We start from the raw sequence: 21,987 nt of genomic DNA, 5'->3' as shown, positions 1-21,987 counted from the left end.
CTTTTTATATGACCTTTAGGGCATTTGCTTTATAAACCATAACTCTGGTGTCAGATCTTAAAGCAGTTTTAAGAAGGAAAGCGAAGCACAAAACAAACTACAACAGAACAAAATTCCATGCAAACAGAACAGCTTCATTATGTTCTCGGAATAAATACATCTATGCATTCAGTCAAGCAGAATAATGTATTCATGTCAATTACAGTTTAGATAATTGCTTATATAGTCTTCTGGCAATGCAGCAAAAAAATCAAAACAAATTAAGCTTTCTGTACAACACAATTTTTATAAAATTGTCAGAAAAAGACTTTTCAAAAAGTGTTGGTAGTTCCACAGCACACAAGTTTGATTAACTTGTTTGAAACCCTTCTGTATCACTTACTGGAATGACCCTGAACTGTTTTCTAGTGCTGAGTGTCAGCTACTTCTTGGTAAGAATTAGTGTCAACTATGTTGGGATATAAGCGTGGTCTATAGATTCTCTACTTAATTGTATTAAACTTAAAAAATTCTGAAGTTTGTATAATTTATACCACATTTCATTCTTAAAATGCAAAACACCTCTCTTTATACATTAAATACACTATCCCTCTTTTCACATTTAAGTTTATACATTGTTGAGTTGCAGATTTCTTGATGCTTATCGTAGCTTTAATTCCTCAGTCTTCATTTTCTACTCATATAATAAGCTGTATTATAATTGCTTTGTTAATTAGAGTCAAATTAAATACCTTCCAGTGTAATTTCCTGAAAGAGTTACTAATTGGGCTACTGCTCATGTGCACTTCTTCTTTACTTAATTAAGAATAAAAGCTCTAGTGATCACCACTGGCCGTTTTAGCTTTGTAAAATCTGAATACTGGCAATACTTTATATTATATACTTATACTGTATACTGATAAATATTAAAAAGAGAAAATGAGTACAATATTGAAAAAAATAGCAATTTTCTTTTTAATGCAATTGTATACCCCGTAAATGCATTTATAATGAAAGTAAATAATATGAATAATTCTGTACAAGAGATACCTCAGACTGCTGTTTTCTATTCTTGGCCATCAATGTGTTTATGGCTGCAAAATATCAATATTTCTACTAGGAAACATCATGATACTGCTATTGAATCAGTGCAGGTTGGGTGGGAAGGCTTGTCTGTACAGTATGTCATGTTCTCTCAGGTTGACAACACAATATTTGTTGAGGTTGAGACCATCATGGTATTGCCTAGTTCCCCTTCGTTTTATGAGTTTGCAGCATCTGCTGATGAAGCCAGTCTGGGGAATTAAGGGCCCAACTAGACAGATCAATTTTCACTCCCTGCCTCTCACACACATCCGGGACAAAAAATCCTCATTTGAAAGTATCTTTATGAATCAAAAGATTATTATTTTTTATATATAAGATGACCATAAATTCTGCAATTGTATGTTTATGTTGTATGTTGTATGATAGTAAGAATTTGTGCAGAAATGTATATCTTGTAATCAGAACTGAAAGTGCTGGGTAACGCAAAGCTGTTGTTTTCACAGGGGCTTTTTACAGGAAATAAAAAGATGAATATACTGTTAGAAGTGCAAGAAACATCATGTTTTCAAGGCTGTAGGATTCTAGTTGCCACAGTGCACTTTTACACAAGTTCATTAAACATTGAATGATGCCTGTTTGTAGTGAGGATATAATTAGCCTTCGAGTACCTAAATCGAGAATGATGTCATGTTATTGTGATCTGTAGCTTAGAGGTCCAGTCTAAGGAAATCTAATACTTGTGAGCTACCATCCATCCATCTCACCAGCTCTCCACCCCTCCCCCAACTAATCTGAATATCCATCCATTTTCTAACCACTTCTTCCAATTCAGGGTCGCGGGGGAGCAAGAGGCAAGCAACAGGCACAAAGCAGGTTTCACCCTGGACAGGACGCCAGTCCACCAAAGGGCAGACATAGAGACACGGATTCAGACACACACACTCACACCTAGGGCCCGTTTTCCCAGAAGCCAATTCACCTACAGACCCAGTATGTTTTTGGACTGTGGGGGAAAACCAGAGCCTAATCTAAATATGTTTTAGGAATAACGATAACTCATCTGCCCCTCCTCGATTACTTACCCACTTCCAATTTTGTCTGTACTGCGCGAGATAATTCACTCCAAGCAGATCCCATCATTAAACTAAGCTTGCAGCATACTCCTGCCTCTGTAGATTTGGCCAGCCTTCAGGATAGAGAGACACAACTGTCAGATTAGGTGAGGTAATTGGAGGCTCAAGGTCTGTGTTGAAATCATATCTTCTCTTTGTGCTGACCCATGGCCACTTCAGCAAGAAAAAGCAGCCCTGGTCAATAGATGTGCGTGTTTCTGGAAAGCTAAAAAGAAACACGTAGGCCTGAAATCTGATGTTGCCGCATTTATCTTCAAATTAAATGAAGATAAATGTGAACACTTAGAGAGTTATTTTTATCAGTTTCCTTTTAACAATATTCCCTATACAGTGAATCATGTCTTTTGGGGAATTGACAGTTTTGCTTAATTTCCAATTACAAACCAGAATAATCTAGATGTGATCTAAAAATGCATCTAGGCCATATTTTCCTGAATAATAATAATAATAATAATAATAATAATAATAATAATAATAATAATAATAATAATAATAAGATTTGTAATAAACATTAGGAATAACTCCTGTTATATTGGTATTCTTTTATATAAATAACAATTTATTACTGGTAATTGGCCAGTGAGAAAGCAAATCGTGCCTGTGTGAATCACTAAATCATTTACTATGACTCAACTTGCTACCTCCATGCTTGCAGTGCTGCATGCTGTTCTCTAAACCACTCTCACCAGCCCTTCGCTTTACGTTTGCTGTATCAAACTCCAGGTTTTATATAACCTACAAAGCCACCGAGAGAGAGCTCAGTGTGCAGACCAAGATAGCCTGAGGTTGTTGCTGAGTGTTTTCATTTTATCTCTGTACACAGCCCAGCTAGGCCTGTCAGGGGCATGTAGTTTAACAACAGTTCCCTGCATCTCCATCATGTAGCAAACTCCTGCCGGCTTTGAAGAGTCTATTCAGTGATACAGCATTTAACATCAACCAAGCACATTGACTACAGACATCATGCAGACTTTCATTGATTACAGCCCAAAGGCACACTAAAACTGCTGGAGGCATGAAAGCACATCTTTGAACAGGGCCCACCTGAAACGTTCAGGTATCACATTTAACTTAACTGGGATTTGAACCAAGACAGGCACAAGTTTATTATTCCATTTCATCTAATTTATGAAGGAGTCAAAAATAAAACATTTGAAACGCTGGAATATTTACTGTGAAGATTACATGTTCCATCTTATTTTGGAAAAAAACAAACATGGAGCACTTGATTTGAGATGAACCAATTCAAATTTTTCCTCACCGTTGCAACTCATAAAAATGAGGCTACTGTAGTTATTATTTTAAAACTGCATCACAAGTCAAAAGAACACTGTTTCTGAAAGCCAGCAAAATTCCTGTCAGAAAGTATTTAAATTAGCCGTGCAGGAGCATATTTGTATTAAACATAGTTTTAAACGCTAATACAATACATCCTTGTTAAACTAAAGAAATGGATTGGTATTGTGTCTGTTTCAATATTGTTGTAATTTTGTAAGCATCTTTCCTCCACCCTGTCTCCACCTTTGTATCTCTCCCTTGGTCTCCTTATCACCAGGCATGGTGTCCTAGCATCCCTGCCCTTGGCCGGAGTTTTGGGCCTCAGCCAAGCGGGTTGAACCAAAGTTTCCACAAACGTAATTCTAATTTCATACCATCTTCGGACACCCTAGTTTCTGGGGTTACATTGTATGTATTATTCCGGAAATCCCATGACCGTGCATTGGTATAACATTGGAATAAAATGGTTAGAAAATGGATAGAGAGATATATTTATATAAAGTGCGTTTTGAAACCTCTGATTGAAAGGCACTATGTAAGAATACAATGGATTGATTAAAGAGTTTTTATACGTCCACAGTCCATGTCATTTCAAGTTTGTCTCTTTATGAAACTAGAATTTAGTATTATAATATATATTATTTATATATAGTATTATACTACTAAGTGTTATTTAATAGTACTGTAATATTTTAATATATTATAGATTTAATTATAGTAAATATTTTAGTTTAGATCGAACCACTGGTACTGTAGCCTTACCACTAATAGACATCAGACTGCTCTGTTGTTTCTTTGTTCAGTTTCATTGCCAGTTTCTGAACTACATTTAAAATTCTCCAGTCCGTGGATATTGCACACGTTCTATTGTCAGCTGAAATATCCTGCTGAAAGGTCAATAAATAACATCCCTGATTTAGTTTATGTACAACTGGGAACAGAAATCATTGCTTCTTACTGTTTGCTTACAATGTTACAACTTGTAACATCATCACAATGTGAGGTGAAACAAAGAGCATTCCATACTGGTCAAATCCTAATTAAAGACATACTTGCTTTCAAAAAGATCCTATGGGCCGTACCAGCCATTTAATTTTGAAACATGAAATTGCCAAAACAGACTCCAATTAATTGTATCTAAGAATAATTGAATAGTCAACTCATACTGTATATTGGAAAATTGAAACAAGGGAAAAATGTAGTCATTTTACCACTGATCTGTTAAAAGACAAATCTTAATGACCATCAACCAATGCTGTTGTATTAACAGATGCTATATGAAAGGATTAATATGATTCATTCAGGTGAGTAGAGCATTGTATACTATTTAATTATGTTTTTAAAGACCATTTACACTGCTCTTAATAATGTTGCTGGGCTTGCAGTATATCTGACCCTGTGGACTATATGTTTAAATCTTAAAATTAGGTTTATTTTTCTGGATTGTTAAGCATCAAAACAACAAATGAAGTCTATTTTGCTGGTAACACCCATGGGACATTTCATGTCAAAACAAACATTTTTCAAGTATTAAAGAAGGTTATGAATGATCATTTCGGTATGTGGTTACTGGATTAAAGTGTTCTTTTTCCCAGTAGTTATTTAGTCACATGGTCATTGTGCGGGGTTCTGCCTATACAGTAATTGTACGTACAGTATACCTCTGACTAGGTGGTGCCTATAGGAAGTATCCAGTGCTTTTCGACTGTAGTTCTAAACAACTCATTGATTTCTCATTGAACTTGCATAATGATATTGAATCCTTATTTCGGTGCTTCAGTAAACACAACAGTTTGCATTTAGTATCATATTACAATTTCTTTTGAAACAGAGCATGTAAAGCCAGTATGAACAAGTCAGGAAATGTCTTGTGCAGATGAGGCAGGGGTGTATTTCTTTAGTAAACAAACTTTGCCAGATCAGATGTGATGCAGATCGCTTTGGTTTCTGCACTGACTGATCTAAATTATGACTAAGATGAGCCTATTTAGAATTAAGTTTGATGTTGTGATTACCTTGAAATATATTACCTGAATCCTAATTTATATGGCTTTTGAATGCTCTTCTGCACTTTATGTAATTTGTTACAGTCATTGCTTCGACACATATATATTATTAGTTAACAAGACACCTGACAGAATAGCTTCTTGATACTTAATTGCTTTATGTTAATGCATTATTGATGAACTAATTGAGCCTCCTTCAGCGGTTCTGTTAATGTGAATGTGATAAATCTGCTTTCTATCACAAACAATACCCAAAGTGTGTCACTTATGTAAGTCTAAAACATTATATTACTTTAATTTCCATAATACTCACCACTGTACACTTTCAATTATTATATTAGATTGAAAATTCTCTTTCCATCTTTACCATCATATGGGAGGCTCCTAAGGCTAAAAACTCTTAATTTCTAAAAGAGTAATCGTTTGCTAAGCATATTTTACAGCACAGTGTTTGAGGGATCTCAGTCTTTTCTAGTGAATGTTTTTTTTAGTGAAGGTCCTTTGTTTTTTAAAGCTTTTAATGTGGTTAAATTTAAAGTCCTGTGTAAGAAAACTTCAGAAAACAAAAAAATATTGATAATTTTGAACATTGTAAATGATATGTAAATGGTTTGTTTCAGGATGTTTTGGATAATATTTCTTCCATGTCTGGATGAAAATATAACCATTGTGTAGCTTACTGTGGGTTTATTAAACTGTGGTTAAATTCCTTCTAAAACAGCTAAAAAGGAATACAAAGGAATTTTGTCTGAAACGTCCTGAAACAAAATTATTTTTAATAATCCAGACCATCCTATCTTTGCCAAAAATGAAGACGACAAATGTTAAATAACCACGGAATAAGGGCCTTCAAATGATAACCTTAATAGAAAATAACATTTTGCACAGACATACATTTGCTGTTTTCAGTCTCTCAGGTGTGAAGCAGCCATCATATGATGACTTGGTGTCCCTGCAGAGATGATTGTAATACTGGGACAAGGTCATATTTTATGAAGCAAAACTGTACTGTTCAGATTCATTTAGATAGTGCATTCATATGTATGCCAATGGAAATTTGTATTGGAATTGTTTTGTTTAGACAATTGTCCAGTCTCTTTTTCTATATATATCTGGAAAATAATGCATTACTAAATATGCTGATGGATCCTAAATATTTGGAAACATTCATATCATAATGCTTTATAGAATAGTATAATATAGCATTATTGTCAAGAGATACTTTTGATTACAAACCCTCAATGATTTTGATTTTCAAAAGAAGTTTTCTCTAGGGTCTCCTCTTGCATACTGTTCTTTATACATTATCACTTCAAGACCCTAAGAAATTGAATTTACATTCATTCAGTTGGGTTTAATGAACATGTACAGTATTAAGAAATGTTATGCAATGTCACTGTTCTATTTTGAGGAAAACAGCATTGTTTTAATTCAAATATATGAGATACAATTATCTTAAATCTCAAACTATAACATATTAGTTATTTTAACTTATTAGCAATAGATGCTGTCTAACTGATTTTGCAGGAAACGAGTTTTCTACAGAAACTCTTCTTGTCTCCCTGGAATTCCCTGAGGAGTGATACACACTGTAACCATGAGCAACCCAATATTATTCAAGCTTTTCTCCTTTTAAGTTTTAATTTAAGTGAAATGCAAGTGTGCAGGTCTTTTCCTACTTTGAGTTTGTTTGTTATTTTAGTGTAACATATTCTAAAATATAAAGCTGACAATTTCATTTTTGTTATGTCAGCATGCAAGCTGGAATTATATTTCAGCCTGGAATTAACCCTTTACTTGTTCCTAAATGTTTTAATATACAGTATTGCACTGTAGTGCATTTTAAGAACAGCTTCTGCCTCCACACATCTACCAGTGATTAAAATTAAATATAGACATTTCAGAAGTTTTCTGTGTTGTAGAGAGGCACAAATGGATATATTTTAAAGTACAAAATGGAAGTTAAAATGTGATCGATATGGAAAGAAATGCATACATTCTTTTTTTTTAAATGTCCTGAGTATGTCTGTTATTAGGTCTGTTGCCAACATTGCCAATTGATACAGGCTCATGGAGAAATGGAAATCATGGAGAAAAGCTGGGGTATGCAAAAAGACAAATTCCTAATGCAAGAAGTTGTACAGGGCTAATAAAGAAACATTATCACATTATCACTTACATAAACACTGCACTGTAAAACAGAGTGTGGATGAAACAAAGCCCTTGTGAGGGTGTGTCTGCTGAAATATACATTATTACATCACTAGCTCGTAACAGTTCCTTGGGTTTGTATCAAAGAGCACCATATACCAGTATTTGTTTTATTTCTTTAATAAAAAAGCAATGATTAATAATTCATCAAAATAAACACATTTTAATAATTAGCAGTTATGTCCAAGTGTGAGACACTCGAGGATATCTGAAATTAGATTTCACTCTTCACAGCAAAGAGGACAAAAGGCTTTGAGTGTTTCATTTGTTTTCAGAATATCACAGAAGAAAAAAACATTTAATTTGAAAAAAAACAACCTTCAGTTTGACCCTTAGGTTCTTAAAATAACAGTCAAGCGTTCATCCACAGGAAATTAAAAAACTAAAGATGACAGAATTACCTTTTATAGTGACTACAATGTCTTGATTTTGTTATTGTTCTTATTTGTTGTGCCCTTGTATGTGTATACTACAGTATGCATTGAGTCATAAATTAAAAACTCAAAACTGTTTGCTGCATGTCTGACAACTGTTTCTTTTTACTTAATGATGGACTTTCTTGAACAAAATGCTCCATTAACAATTAATAACTCAGGTCCTTTGAAAAACCCTCATGGGTAACTCTTTCTGGGATCCCTGACATCCCACTTGTGTGTACCTGCAAATGTTCGCAGTGATAAATTGCAGTTTTTTCTTTTTTTTTTGGTACTATTTGACCTGCCCACAGTCACTCTCTCAATTAAAGTAATCCATTTGCATGTAAAAAGTAGCATATCTTTCCTTGCTTTAAAAGGCCTAGAACATATAAATTGAAATATAAGATAAAGTATTCTGGAAGTAGTGACAGTAAGCTTCTTTAATCAGTGGATTCAAAAGAACTACCAGGGGCAAAAATGTAACAGTTCCTGTGTTCATTAGAATGAAATAAAGGCTTTTCTGAATTCAAGGAAAATCGTTATAAGCTGTGACTGACCCATTTAGTTTTTACCATGAGAGCAGCTCAAAATTGCTAAAAATGATAAGTAAAATGAAATGCCACTCCAGTTATAGTACAACAAACAAAAACAACAAATGTTTTCATAGACACCTATAATCTGCAGAGCACAACAGTGGTTAATATATTAATCATGTTGTATATAATATTTGATTAATGAGTTCACACAATGAAGCACAGATAGCCTTAATATAAAATGAACAGTCCATCCAATTGAACAGCACACTGAAAGGCTTGCATTAAAAAGACATTCAATACAAGACAAAATGATCAGTTATAATAGAATAATAGGGTACAATGCTTTTGTCAGACCAAGGAAAACGTACTCAATGCACAAGAAGTCTGATTCATAAAGAACTTCTCAGGTCTGTTTTCCAGTCAGCCTCTGTTTTTTTGTACATTCTTAAGATCCAGTCTGCCTTGGCATTCTGTACAGATAATAGATCTATATTCATCTGGGATTTTAAAAGACCCCAATCACACCCTGACAGTTTTCTAATGGAATTCTGATGGCATGTCCCTCTCCTGGTATTGAAATCATTACTGATTTCGTCTTTTGATATTAATCAGTCATCTTTCATTGCTTTTAATGGGAGGCCTTTGAAAATCTTGGTACAAAGTGATTTGCCATCTGGCGAAATAGGATTCTTATCGTCAGCTAATTTTTTCACCTTGAGAGACCGCAAGAAATGATAGAATGTGTTGTTTAATTTTCATTGCCACAATGCTTTTATGATCCTAGAAAATTACCCTAAAAAGTGGTGATCAGGTGTGTGCTTTCTTAGTTCCAACTGTCATTCATTAGAAATGATTAAATTCGCCGAAAAAAATAATGTAAACTTTGATTACAGTACCTTTTCACGGCTACACAACATTGTGCAATCAATGGCAATTGCAGTGAATGAGAGGGTACTGAAATGCCTCATTCTTTTCCATGTAATTAATCCGTGTTTTTATAATGAGGTGTTGTGCTGCTGTAAATGTTTGTCACAGAAAATCCACAGAAAGTGCCTTCATTAGGATGTAGAATGTTAAGTTTAATTGAGGCTCCCTGGCTTCTGACACATGAGGAGCTGAAGTGGCTCTAAGGAAAGCATTTCGGATCTTCCTGCCTTGCCCCATTCCCTTTCTTTTGTCCCAAGCAGGGCAATTCATTTAGTGATTCATTAGGACTAATAACAATATGTATGCATGCTACACAGAGTGAGCCATTTTGTTTCATAACAGATTGCAGATGAAAGGAAACCATTCATTTCTTCCCTGTCTGCTGTAATTACTAGTGCACTAATTACCCCAAATCACTGACATCCAGGGTCAGTAAGGATGGGAACAGGCACATCAAAGACGATTTCCACAAAAGCAAAGACAATGCCCCTCAACAAAGCCTCTTGGAAAAAGCAGCAATGTTTGTTTGGCTATTTTGTCCAACACCCCTCCCTTCCTTCCCTCATCTTTCTCTTTCTCTCTCCTTCCTTCTCTTTGATTGTCTGTTTTCGGGGGGTGAATACTTTCTGAATGTTGTTATTTTGTTTGCAGTTTGACGGGGAAAACATGTACATGAGCATGACAGAGCCGAGCCAGGACTTCATGCCAGCAAGCCAGGTGGGTTAATTAATCTTCACTGCCTTGTTTCAAGTTGTAATTAAACAAATTTAAAGGGATGCATTGCAAATTAGTGGTGGTATCAGTAGCTGCCATAATCAGGAGTAATTATAATTTATAAACAAAGCATTTAAGCCCAGTTTCAAGTTAATGAGATGGAGCTGATAAAGCACAGTGGTTGGCGGGTTGCTGAAAGATGCTGCAGCTTGTTTTTGTACTTGAGGGGAAAGGCAGATGCTAGGCCAATCTGATCCTTCCCAGCAGTTTTTCTTACCTTTAGGAGAAGCAGTCACTCTTAGCAGGTGCATCACCACGATGGTTCTTATCACAATGTGGTCACGTAACTTGATAAGTGTCCAACTTCTCCATTTATGCAAATGTCACTGGAGGTCTGCAGAAGTGAAAGCTGTGCACGTGTGTCCCTCAGGTGACCCAAGATGTTAAGAAAGAAGTACATCCTAGATGTCACAACAGATCTCTTTTATGTGAGAAGATCTGCACAATTTACTACCCTGGCAAGGCCAATGAGACTGGGTTGAGCCCGATTCACTCTATTGATTCCTGTACAGAGGGGGATATCAGTACAGGCAGTATTAAATTAATCGAAGTAGGGCCCCTAACAAGCTCTTAAAATTTTAAAAACGTAGATGTGGTTAAAAGTATAGTTGTTTAGGCTTTTTAAAACAAGCATTAAAACCTTACATTGCGTTTAAAGAATACATTTACTGTAATTAGAAATGTATCGGTAACATTTAGTAACTCTTGAAGGGAGATCTTGTGTACTGATTTGCATGTTCCAAAGAAAATAGTAGGTACAAAATATATTTTATATAAAATTAAGTTTCTAAAAACATAGATAATTTATTCAAGATTACATAATTAATGATTATGTATGTATTGCTGGCACTGAAAAATCAGATGCATTTTTAAGTGCCAGCAATACGTTGTAATGTGTTTTTCCCTTGTGGTCCATTCTTCAGTAATAAAAAACTTCTCTATCTTGCATTTGAGCAGGACAGACTTATGGACAGCTGTACAATTTGTGTCTGACATGCCACAGCTGGTAGTTTCTATTATTGCATGCATGAATAATGTTACGCCAAAATTGTTTTCCTTTTGTGCAGTATGCATGTTCTCCCCCCATATTCATTTGGGTTAATGCCAGATTTACTGTTTTCTTTTTGCCCTGTGATGGGCTGGATGCTACAGAGATTCTTGCCAGCTTTCTAAAGATAAGACAAAACTAGATAAACATCTTTCTGTTGGTTGATTTTAGTTGGGTTTTACGGAGGCAACCATATATCTGCCACCACCATGAACTGAGAAAAGCTTGGGCTGTAGTGTGGGCTAGTGGTTAGGGCTTTAGATTTGTGACTGGAAGGTTGTGGCTTTAAATCCTAGGAAGGGGCACAACTATTGTACCCTTGAGCATGGAACTGAACTCATACTGCATCAGAAAAATGGGTGAGGATGTGTATCGCTCTGCTTAAAAGCATCAGCCTCGCTTAAAGTAATGTTATTGGAAATAAATAATCCCATAAGTAGCATCCTCACGGTATTTTTCTCCAGTGTTTATGGTGTGAATGCAGTATATCCAACTCTATTGTTCTTTACTTCCCAATCGTGTCTACTGTGAGGGACCATTAGAATATTATAGGTTTTAAAAGGTACACTTAGCCGTTAAGGCAAAAGAAAAAGTAACAAAAAAGAAAACTGCTGAAGTCCTCACAGACGAAAGCTCTTTTAAGGCGGTAATGTGATGTTTGAATACCAAAAATAACTTACAATATATCAAATGGCAGCATCTTTGTTTTTATAGTTCCATAATCCAATTAGATAAAGAGGGCCCCACCACCTCACAAAACTATAATTGCATAAACCAAGACATAAAATAAAAATAAAAAATTGTACTTTAAGAATGTGCAGTTAAAAAATAAAGACTGCTCTAAGTTTTGCGTTGTGGAAACTAAATCTCATGGTTTTCATTGCAATTTAACTGTATGGTGCATACCAGAGACATTTAATATGGTTCAACATAAACAGTTTAGTCTGGTTTTCTTTTATTTTTTTTCTTTAAGTGTTCTTCCAGTGCAAAGGCTTTACACACATTACATGCTTAAATATTATTTTACAGCTTGGGCTTAATGAAAAACAAATGTTAATTTATGTGAAAAAAAAAACACTAGCACTAGCTTTAATTTCACTTGTATTCTCTATCATTACAATCTCTATATTATTATATTTCATTTTAGATATTATATTATTTCCATGTACTATACACTACTGTATCCTTCATATATTTTATGATGTATACTGTTGGAATAAATATGATTTTGTAGAATGCACTAAATGGTTGAGAATGTGCATGAGCTCAGAAAATGGCAAATACTCTTGCACAGCTACAAGTTATCTATAACTGAGACAATCCTTTAGTGGTTCATTTTTAATATTTAAAAAGTAGATATTAATTTACAACTGCAACTGTCATCATGCAGATCAAGCAATTTTTTAATGCTTTTGCTGTTTCCATGCAGGTGTAATTAAACTACTGTTAGCAGGAAAACAATTGTTAAAACAACCTGGGTCAGAAGTGGTATGGTAAAAATGTAATTGTCTAAAAAGGATGAGTTAAAATAGTGAGAAATTCCAGGGGCTAAAAAAACATGTTCTACACTGAAAGCATTGCTAAGAAAGACATCGTGAGGAGAGATAGCAGGTCGTTTAAGGACTTGTGGAGATAGGCCGTACCCAATGAGTCAAATGAAAACTGTATTAATGTACTCTGTATATCTGCTGATTAAGTAATAGATTATTTCAGTCCCTTAAAAGCAAAACAAGAAATGCTGTGAATCTTATTATACTTTAGAAACAGGCAGGAATTTAGTCTGTTTATTATCTTCCTTGCTGTGTGTTATAAAACTAAGTACTGTACATTCCTAATGCCAAATGGATGCAGAACATGCTTTCTGTTGGGCTGTATCATGCATACGCCTTTTATTTGGTTTCTAGATTTTTTCTGTGTATATCCTCAGTTATTGAATGTCATAGGATATGTTGGGAAATGCGCTATCCTCTTTTTCATAATTCTTAGTTGATCCATTCACCTTACATTTCACTTCAGTTCCGTGTGCCTGACAGCCCCTCCCAGATGCAACAAAACTTGAAACAGACAGGACCCCAAGGGAAAAGAGATGTGCCATCTCAGGTGGATTATCCTCGACTATCCTGGGTAAATAACGTCTTAATTAAAAAAAATGTAAAACTTTCATGACTTTTGCATTATACAGATACATAATTTATTTCTTTGTGTGTTTATTGAACTCATGGCGAAAAATAATAGATCTGTCTATAGATCTCACTGTAGGTTTGTTGCCTTTTGTCTTTATATTCAGATTTTTATCTTAAGAGTGTATAGGCAAATTTAGTGTCAGGTTCAGCAAACGTAAGCTCATTTAGACCCCTTAAGGTCTTAAAGTGTGAGGTCTAATTGCATTTATTTGATACAGTGGAGATGCAAATTGAATCAGTGATTGCAGCTGCAAAGCAGCTGCAGCCTTTATACAGAATAAAGGGCCCCCATATAAGAGCTACTGTTAACAATGGATGTTAAAGTAGGGCTATTTGCTGGTATTGAAAGCAGCTGAATCATTTGCAAACTATAGTCTATTCAATTTTCACGCAAGTGACTCCTACCTAGTATTTTTTATGGCTTAGTTAGCTCTGATGCAGTGCAGTTATTTGTGGTGTTGCACAGTGATAGTTTTAAAAACTTTGAAAATGAATCCCAAACAACCATGTGTAAGCTCTAGTTAGGTGGCCTTTTGGGGCTGTTGCTCTCAGCCCAACTCATCATGTTTATTATAGAGGTAAAAATGTTTTTTTAGCCTTTTAAAACCCGTTTGTAATTTGTGTTGTTTTTTTTTGTTATTCACTCTTCCCAGTACATTAATCAATAGGGGAAGCTACAGTACTTCTAATTACATTATTTCACTGCTGAAATGCCCAAGGGGGGAAACAATATTTATTCCATCAACTGAACAACCCCTGCTGTACTCCTGTTTCACAAAACACGCATCTGCATTGTTAGTTTTCCTGTTCTATTAATCTAGATTTAATTCCATAATATCATTTTCAGAATAAAACAATGTATTATTATTCATTTCTCAATTTGTGACCTTCTCAAGATATGTTAATGGAAACAGAGAAACTGTCTCCTGAAATACAGACTTACTAACGCATGTTCGTTAAGAGAATGCATCATTCTAAGACACATGCGCTGTTCTTCTAAAGTAATTTACTAGTAATTTAATTTGTTAGTTTCAGAGGAAAAGGTCCAGATTCCAAAACCTGTACAGTGTGAATGTCATGGTTCACAGTTAACACACATTACTGCCCAAATCTTTCACAATATATCAATATTTACACAAAATTACTTTTTTGCATTATTTGTATACAAAGTTTGGATAAGTTATAAACTGTTGAATATTATTAATCTCCGATAATTATTTATTAGCTCTTTAATTATTGGTAGTCTCCTATAAAAATTGTTCTTGGCCTTGTGATCCTATTCCGCACTAGGAATTCAAGTGGATTTTTTTGTTATATATATGCTTTGTTCATATTGCCTCATTAGAAGACTGTGACTACTTCTTTACTTCAGGGGGAAAAACAATGTATGCTGACAGTGTCACATCTGGCCTTCTTCACATGATTTGACAAAAATGAGTGAAGCAGTTATTGATATGAAAGCTCCAGAGTCATTGTTCACAGTAGGGACTTACAGGAAGATATAGCTATGTTTACATTTTGTTTATGGAATATTCAAGGAAAAAACTAACTTCCGTGATAACAATGAAAAATATGGTGCAGCACTTAACACTAATTGAGTGGCCTAAATTGATTGTGACCATTTCATAATACAGAAGCACAAATGCTTTTCAGGGACAGTATTGTGGCGATTAACTGAGTTGGTGTAGTTTTAACTTTTGCAAATAAATGCATGTTTTTGTGAAAAGCTGTGAGAATTTTCTCCAAATATTGAAGGTTTCAGTGACAATGCAAGAACATAATGAAGGTGGGTAGCTGCGTCAGCATGCGTAGGCTGCGAAGGAACAAGTAATAGGTTTGTTCCATGCTGAAAAAAAGAAGAAAGAAAACACAACGTTTCGGCCGTGGAGCCTTCTTGAGGTGTCAAGAACATAATGAATACTGCAAACAAGGAGAACATTCAGCTCATCCGGCTTGTTGATTGCTAGTAACTAATGGGTCTGAGGATCTCAACTCGATGCTTCTTTAAAGAAGAGAGAGTTTCTGCTTCTAAAAATCACCGGGGTTTGTTGCAGACTCCCACAGCACTTTGTGTAAAAAAGGAAGGAAAATCGTCAGAATAGAAATGGAAATTATCAGCCATTTATTGTCAGAATTATTTTTATGAATCACCTTGCATGCAAATGTGGAAAAGGGAGGGTTTTGATGGTATTGCCTTTCGTCATGGTAATGGAATCAACGTGCCAGTTAACCCTATGAATGAATCGGAAAAATTAGACAGTGACACGCCTTACCGCCATAGCAAAACAGATGGTAGGTTTCAGGAATAATCCACTTTTGCCTTTTGTTTGACCATCATTTGACACAGTTCCCTCAATGCAAAATATTGTGCTGAAAAAATCAAAGTACATTTTCTAAACTTTTTGACAAAAAAAAGTTAACTCCACAGCAAATATTCTAATGGATGGCATATCCAAAGATTTGTTTGAATTAGGTATCCAGACAGATCAAAAATCAGTTTTAGCAGTAAAGAATGGACATAAGTTGCCTACCATTAGAATAAAAAGTGTTCCTGAAAGTTTCTTTTTTTAATGATTAAATGGCTTGTTAAACTAATGGCTACAATGTCCATCGTTTTGTAAAAGTACTGACACTATCAGCACCTGTGCTATACTAGTTGAGAAAAACTATAAAAGTACGTATGGATCTAAAATCTGATTTTGTAAGTAATTTAAATCACGCAGCCATTGAAGAAAGACTCTGTTGAAGTTTTCTCTTTCCAAAAATCTTGCATTCTTTCTCCAGATAAAAGAATGTGTAACCCAGTTAACTACAGCTGTTAATTAAAACAAGATATTGTAGAACATTTCCAGCAGTTTCAGTATATTGAGCTTTCAGAATAGCTTGCAGCTGCACTTCTCTTAAACTTGCATCATTTGGATGTGTTAGTTAACTTCTATTATTATATGTGTGGTTAAACAGTCCTCCTACCCTGTATGCAGCTATTACAACATAACTGGTGACATTATCCAATGACCAGAGTGAGCTGAGTCAGGAAGAGATCTCCATTTTCATCAGTCTGAAAAACAGCTGAGCTTGCAAGACACTGAGCATCCCTATCTAGTTCAAATCAGCATTTTCAATTTTCTTCATGAACTATTGTGAATTCCTTCAAGTTGTCAAATGCCATTCAAGATGATTAAATTGGCAAGATAAAGTTGAATAGCCCTGAAATGTTTCCCAAATTTAACATGGCATACATTTGTTGCCGGTAAATGAATTCACAATTAAAACACTATCGTACTTTGCCTGATTGTCCATTTCACATAAAACAATTAGTCAGATCAAATCGTCGGAATTCCACCTTTAAAAGAATAAATATCCTCCTTTGAAAATCACCAGGGAGCAGGTAGTTAAGAGAAAATTAATTTCATTGCCATTGGAAAATATACTGTAGCTGTCATGGCATGATATGCCTTCATTTGCTGTAACCTTTAGTTTTGTTTAATGCAACACCCGACATCACCTTGACCTCTTTCACTAATCGGTTGTCAAAAACAAAATATTACTTTATCACGGAATTCATTAAGGCAAAGGCCTGCTTTTGAATACAAATGTTAAGCTTGTCTTAAAAAGGTAGGGATAATTATATATTCTAAAATCTGCTAATGCAAAATATCAGAATCAGTGTAAATGTGCTGGAGAAAACTTGTTCAGCTTTATACAGGAGAGAATATCATGGTTGTGTTAGTTGTAATCTTCTTGAATGATTTCTCTAATGCCTTAGTTGCTTTGGTAAATGCCTGTGTTATATAGAAAATTAACTTCAGTGTTGATCTGTGGGAGTTTTTCTGTATTTGTTTAAGCGTTATATTAGCAATAAAGCAATCTAAATCCTAGGCCTTTTACAGACGGCATTGAAACATTAAACATGGTGCCTCTTGGGTTTAATTATTGCAGGGCAGAGAGAAATGACATTTGCAACACCTGTTTCCAACTTGCTTTCTTTTTCTCCCTGAGATTACAGTTATTGTTGTTTGTATCCTCGGGACTTTTTGATTAAAACGACACAAGATTTCTAGCAAAAGCAATTGAGGCATGCATGTGTAATCACACGGGATGAAAAACATCTTTTTCTCTCTTTGATTTCCATTGTTGTTTCACAACCCAGGGGAATGTAGGTGATTTGGCACGAAGCAGTAAGGAGTAGGTTGAATGTGAAGTCATTCAGGATCATCTTGCTTTGAGAAAAAAACCTAAATCAGGGGCAAACAGGTGTTCTCCCTGTAGGGGGCATGTGCCTAAATGGTTCAGTGAGCAAGCTAGGAATCCAGGTAGAAATCAATGCAAGCGCCCCTTCATGATAATACAGCTTGTATCAAAGGCGTAATAGAAGACTTGTTTCTCCATGCATATAGTGAAGGACAGACCATGTGTGACTTGAATTAGAGTTGATGTTTTGAGGTGTGACTTCTTATGCATCTGTTAGAACGGTTGGGTACTGATGATGCTGACTTGTCAAGTGGCTCAGAAGGTAACGGTTTTAAAAATTGCAAGAAGGGCACCTTTAAATATTGGTTGAAGTGGAAGAAATCACAGGACCCATGAACAGCTGTTTTTTAAACAATACTGATCCGTTTAAAAGTTTAAAAACGTCGCTAATCCAAGGTATATGAAAGGAGGCACTATTATTTACAAAACTAGTGTTAAAGAGCAATAAGTGTCCCTGTAATTTGTCTCACAGTAGTGTAAGAAGCTATTTAGACAATGGGATATTAGATATGTTGAATTTACTTTCTTTTTAAATTGCATCTATCTTTTTTTTACATTTTGGGATTATGTAATTACATTCAATTTTCAAGAATAAAAACTCTGCAATTGGTATAGTTAATCATTTTGACTTTAGTTTGGATCAGGATATTTCTTGGTCTCAAAGAAAACTGGCCCTGCGGCAGTTGATCCTTTAGGTTCACTTTTCATATCAGTAAATGCTTTAGGGTTTATAGAAATTGCTAAGTAGTAACATACGGCAGCCTGCTGTTGTTGTAATATGGCTGTAAGCACATACCATAATTCTATACTTGTAATTTACAGGATTAGTTGTGAATATGTTTCTGAAATCCTATAGTCCAGTGTCCTATATAATATAAATCTTGCATTGTGAGCAGTTGTGGATGCATGCTTAGTCTACACAATAATCTTATGGCCTCATTCAGTAATATACTATACTTCGATAAGGCAAGAAATTGAAACATAAATGTTTCATTTAATATTAAGCAAAATTCACTGCAGGGAATGGAGTGGAGTGGAGTAAGTGGAGTAAAACAAGTCCTTTGTTAAATGTTGAATATTTTACCACTTCACCCTTCTGATCCCTCCCCACCTGACTTCCTTACCCTGCCAGACTTGGCCATTAGTGAAAGCTGCCTTTATTAAAATTAAATGATGGCATGTGAGCCATAAATCTGTCAGCAAGATATGACTGTTTTTGAATATATTCTCAGAATGTTGAAATGGATTCAAGACATAACCACGGTATGTAGCTTTTTTTAACATATAAATTGAGGTACCCCACATTAACCTGAACATAAATATATCGGTTCTATTCTAAAAAATAGGCAAACAAAACACAAACCGAGACTAAATATGCAAAACGTTTTCACGTGGATTGTTCAATGCAATGTATGTTTTAGAATGGCAATTCCTTCCATTGAAATGAAAAAAAAATCACATTTTTATTTTCTTCTAATTTAGATCTTAATTGTACTTTTAATTAATCTATGCATTTGCTGATATTAGTATAAAATGGATGGTTTCATATTACATTACAAAAAATATATATATATATTGCCTTGTGGGTTTGTTTAGAGGTTTAGTGAGGAATCTGTAACTTCACAGTCAGTAGGGACTTCCCCCTGGTGTAACTGTTGTTTTCTCAGTACCCTGGGACTTAGTAAGTGTCGCATATCAGCAAATGCTGGCCAGCTCTGTCTATACTCATGAGACTGTTGCTTTTTTGGAAATAATATGTACAAATAGATTATTTTGAATATTGAAGATAGAAACCAAAAAATATTAATAGCACTATTTATTATATAAATCTGTATATCTGTAAGTTCTGTATTCAGAGTATTCTGTGAGCATTTAGAGTATTTTTCTTAAAAGATTTGTTTTATTATTTCTTTGTAGTATTTTCATAGTCAGGAAAACACTCACATACAGTAGGAGCAAGCACGATCTAATTACTTTAGCAGAGAATCTAAGGCTTAGAAAATAATTAGACAATGACCTTAGGATTTTCAAAGGTAAAAAAATGGAAACATCTGAACAAATGTGGGATATCGAGTATGTTGAAAGCAAGTGCTGGATATATTTCGAGGCTGCAGGAGGGTACCTCAGTGACTAGAAAAGAGGAGTGACTGTTGGACAATGTTTGGCAGGGGCTTTAGTGACAAAGACACTTCACTTGGTGAAGTTTCGAGAGCAACAGTATCTGATGTGAAGTCAGCGTGGAACACTGAGGGAAAGATATCATCAGCACATACACCAGGATCATGGCATCAGTGCATTAATTTAAAGTGCAAGGCAAAACAAGAGAGCATTTTCCGATCAATTGACTGCAAATGTCAACCCAGCCAGTTATATCAAATATTTTCAATTTATCTCCATTTTTTTATGCTGCACTTTGAAAGCAGGGATACATAACTGTATGTGTTGAACTTTTATTAACTAATGCCTATAGAAGAGCATAATGGCATGGTTTTGTTTCATTATTTTTGTTTTCTTATAGGCAAAACTATGACATAATGTTAGAGTATTTCTTGATCTCGGCAGGTTTCTGTATTCCAGGACAGATGAAAGTGAAGACAGCAAATGTTGTTGTTTTTTTTCATCTATCAAGGATACACCTGCTGTTTAAGATGCCACCTACTGGTCTTTAATTATGTAAATTTCACTACATTTGCTGACATGACTCACATTCTTGCTGCAGTTGGCTTGAATTAGTCTCATAAACACGTAAAGAATTGGCGATTGTGACATGAAATCGCATACTCTTAAACTTTGAAGACAAAAACTGATGTCCCTTATCACAGCACCAAGGGAGAGATTTCATAAATTCAGTTTGACCTTAATGATCTTTGACCAAATACATGTCATAGCCCACAGAATTTGATTTATCTAGTTACTCTTAACAAAGGCTGGCAGCTCAACAAGTCCAAACTAGTTACAGAAACCAGATTAGAATGTAACATTCAAATGATTACTGTGTAGAGTCCCTGAGGTATTCATTACAGACAAAATTGCTCTTGTTGCCTTCCATACAAGCTGAGCTGCAATGGGAAATGAAAAGCTGCCTGGAAAAATAGGCCACCTAATTAAGTTAAACTACTCTAGCATTTAGCCTGACATCTTCATTACTCAAAATTAAAAAGCTGCTTCATTTTAGTGTGCAGGTTACTGTTGTTTACATTTATTTTCCTTTTAATTGGTTTTCTTTGAAATAAATCTTCCACAAAACCATACACAGAGCAGCAAGATATTAAAGGCTAGAGTAACTGCACATTAGAGTTGGAAAATGAACAGGAGAAAAATATGAGCAGCCAAAATGAAAATAGATTTGTCAAATCTTAAAGGTCTGTGTTCATAAAGACAGCGTAATCACCATGTACAATTGCCGCAACAAAAACAAATGGAAAAGTACATCTGCCCTGTTAAAAAAAAATGTATATATGCATATGCACGTAGGTAAAGTCAAGTCCTAGGTGAGAAACAGCAGCTGTTATTTCTGAGATAATTGGAAGCTGTTTGTGGTCAGGTGTCTTAATACATTTTTATCAATTTTTTTTGTTCACTTTACCCATAATGTGCTGGGCTTTTTATTTTTCAAAGCTCTATAAACACCTAAATGAAAGATGTTAATAAAGAAGATTAAATAAGAGCAATACTTAAAAGGAAATGTTTGCCTTGAGTGTGAAACAGATTTGTAAAAGAATAGGTTATAACATGTTCATTGATTATTTTTCTGTTCAAGGGACAGGCATATTGGACAGTCATGTCCTGTTAGGCAAAATGAACTATTAAATTAATAAAGCTTGGACATCATAGATGGAGTTGTAGTTAGTGCTGCTGTCTCATACCTGTAGGGTATGAAAAAAGCGTTCTTTTGATGAACTGGAGCTTTTGTTTCTTCGCATATTGTTTTTACCGGGTTGGCCACTTGCCTCCTAGATTTCAAAGAATTTCCAGCTAGGTTCATTTAAATTTGTCTCTGTTTGTTTGAGTGTGTGTACCCTGCGATGGACTACTGTCCTGACTAGACTGTAGCACTGAGAGTGTTCTGTGTCACCTGGCTGCTGGCTTCCATAGCTCTTACCAGGACGACGTGGTTTTTCTGATGATGAATGGATTAATAAACAAGCATATATCTAATTAGATGCTTTTTATGTGATTAAATGTTGAATGTTGTTCC

At 35.0% G+C, this 21,987-nt stretch overlaps 1 protein-coding gene across 5 annotated transcripts in view; it reads left to right on the top strand.

The window, feature by feature from the left end:
• The window catches only part of tox (thymocyte selection-associated high mobility group box), a 111,312-nt gene that overhangs the window by 47,391 nt on the left and 41,934 nt on the right, over positions 1–21,987 (top strand). For 3 of the 5 annotated variants that reach the window (XM_015353771.2, XM_015353770.2, XM_015353773.2), the window contains exons 2-3: positions 10,185–10,250; positions 13,372–13,479. In XM_015353771.2, coding sequence (XP_015209257.1) covers positions 10,185–10,250; positions 13,372–13,479 — 174 coding nt within the window. The remainder of the gene's footprint in view (positions 1–10,184; positions 10,251–13,371; positions 13,480–21,987) is intronic. The other 2 variants (XM_006633911.3, XM_015353772.2) reach the window with 1 other exon arrangement.

The sequence above is a fragment of the Lepisosteus oculatus genome, chromosome 6 (assembly GCF_040954835.1).
Source record: "Lepisosteus oculatus isolate fLepOcu1 chromosome 6, fLepOcu1.hap2, whole genome shotgun sequence".
Classification (NCBI taxonomy): Eukaryota; Metazoa; Chordata; class Actinopteri; order Semionotiformes; family Lepisosteidae; genus Lepisosteus; species Lepisosteus oculatus.
Note: the sequence above shows the minus strand (reverse complement) of the source record. Positions and strands in the feature narration are given on the sequence as shown.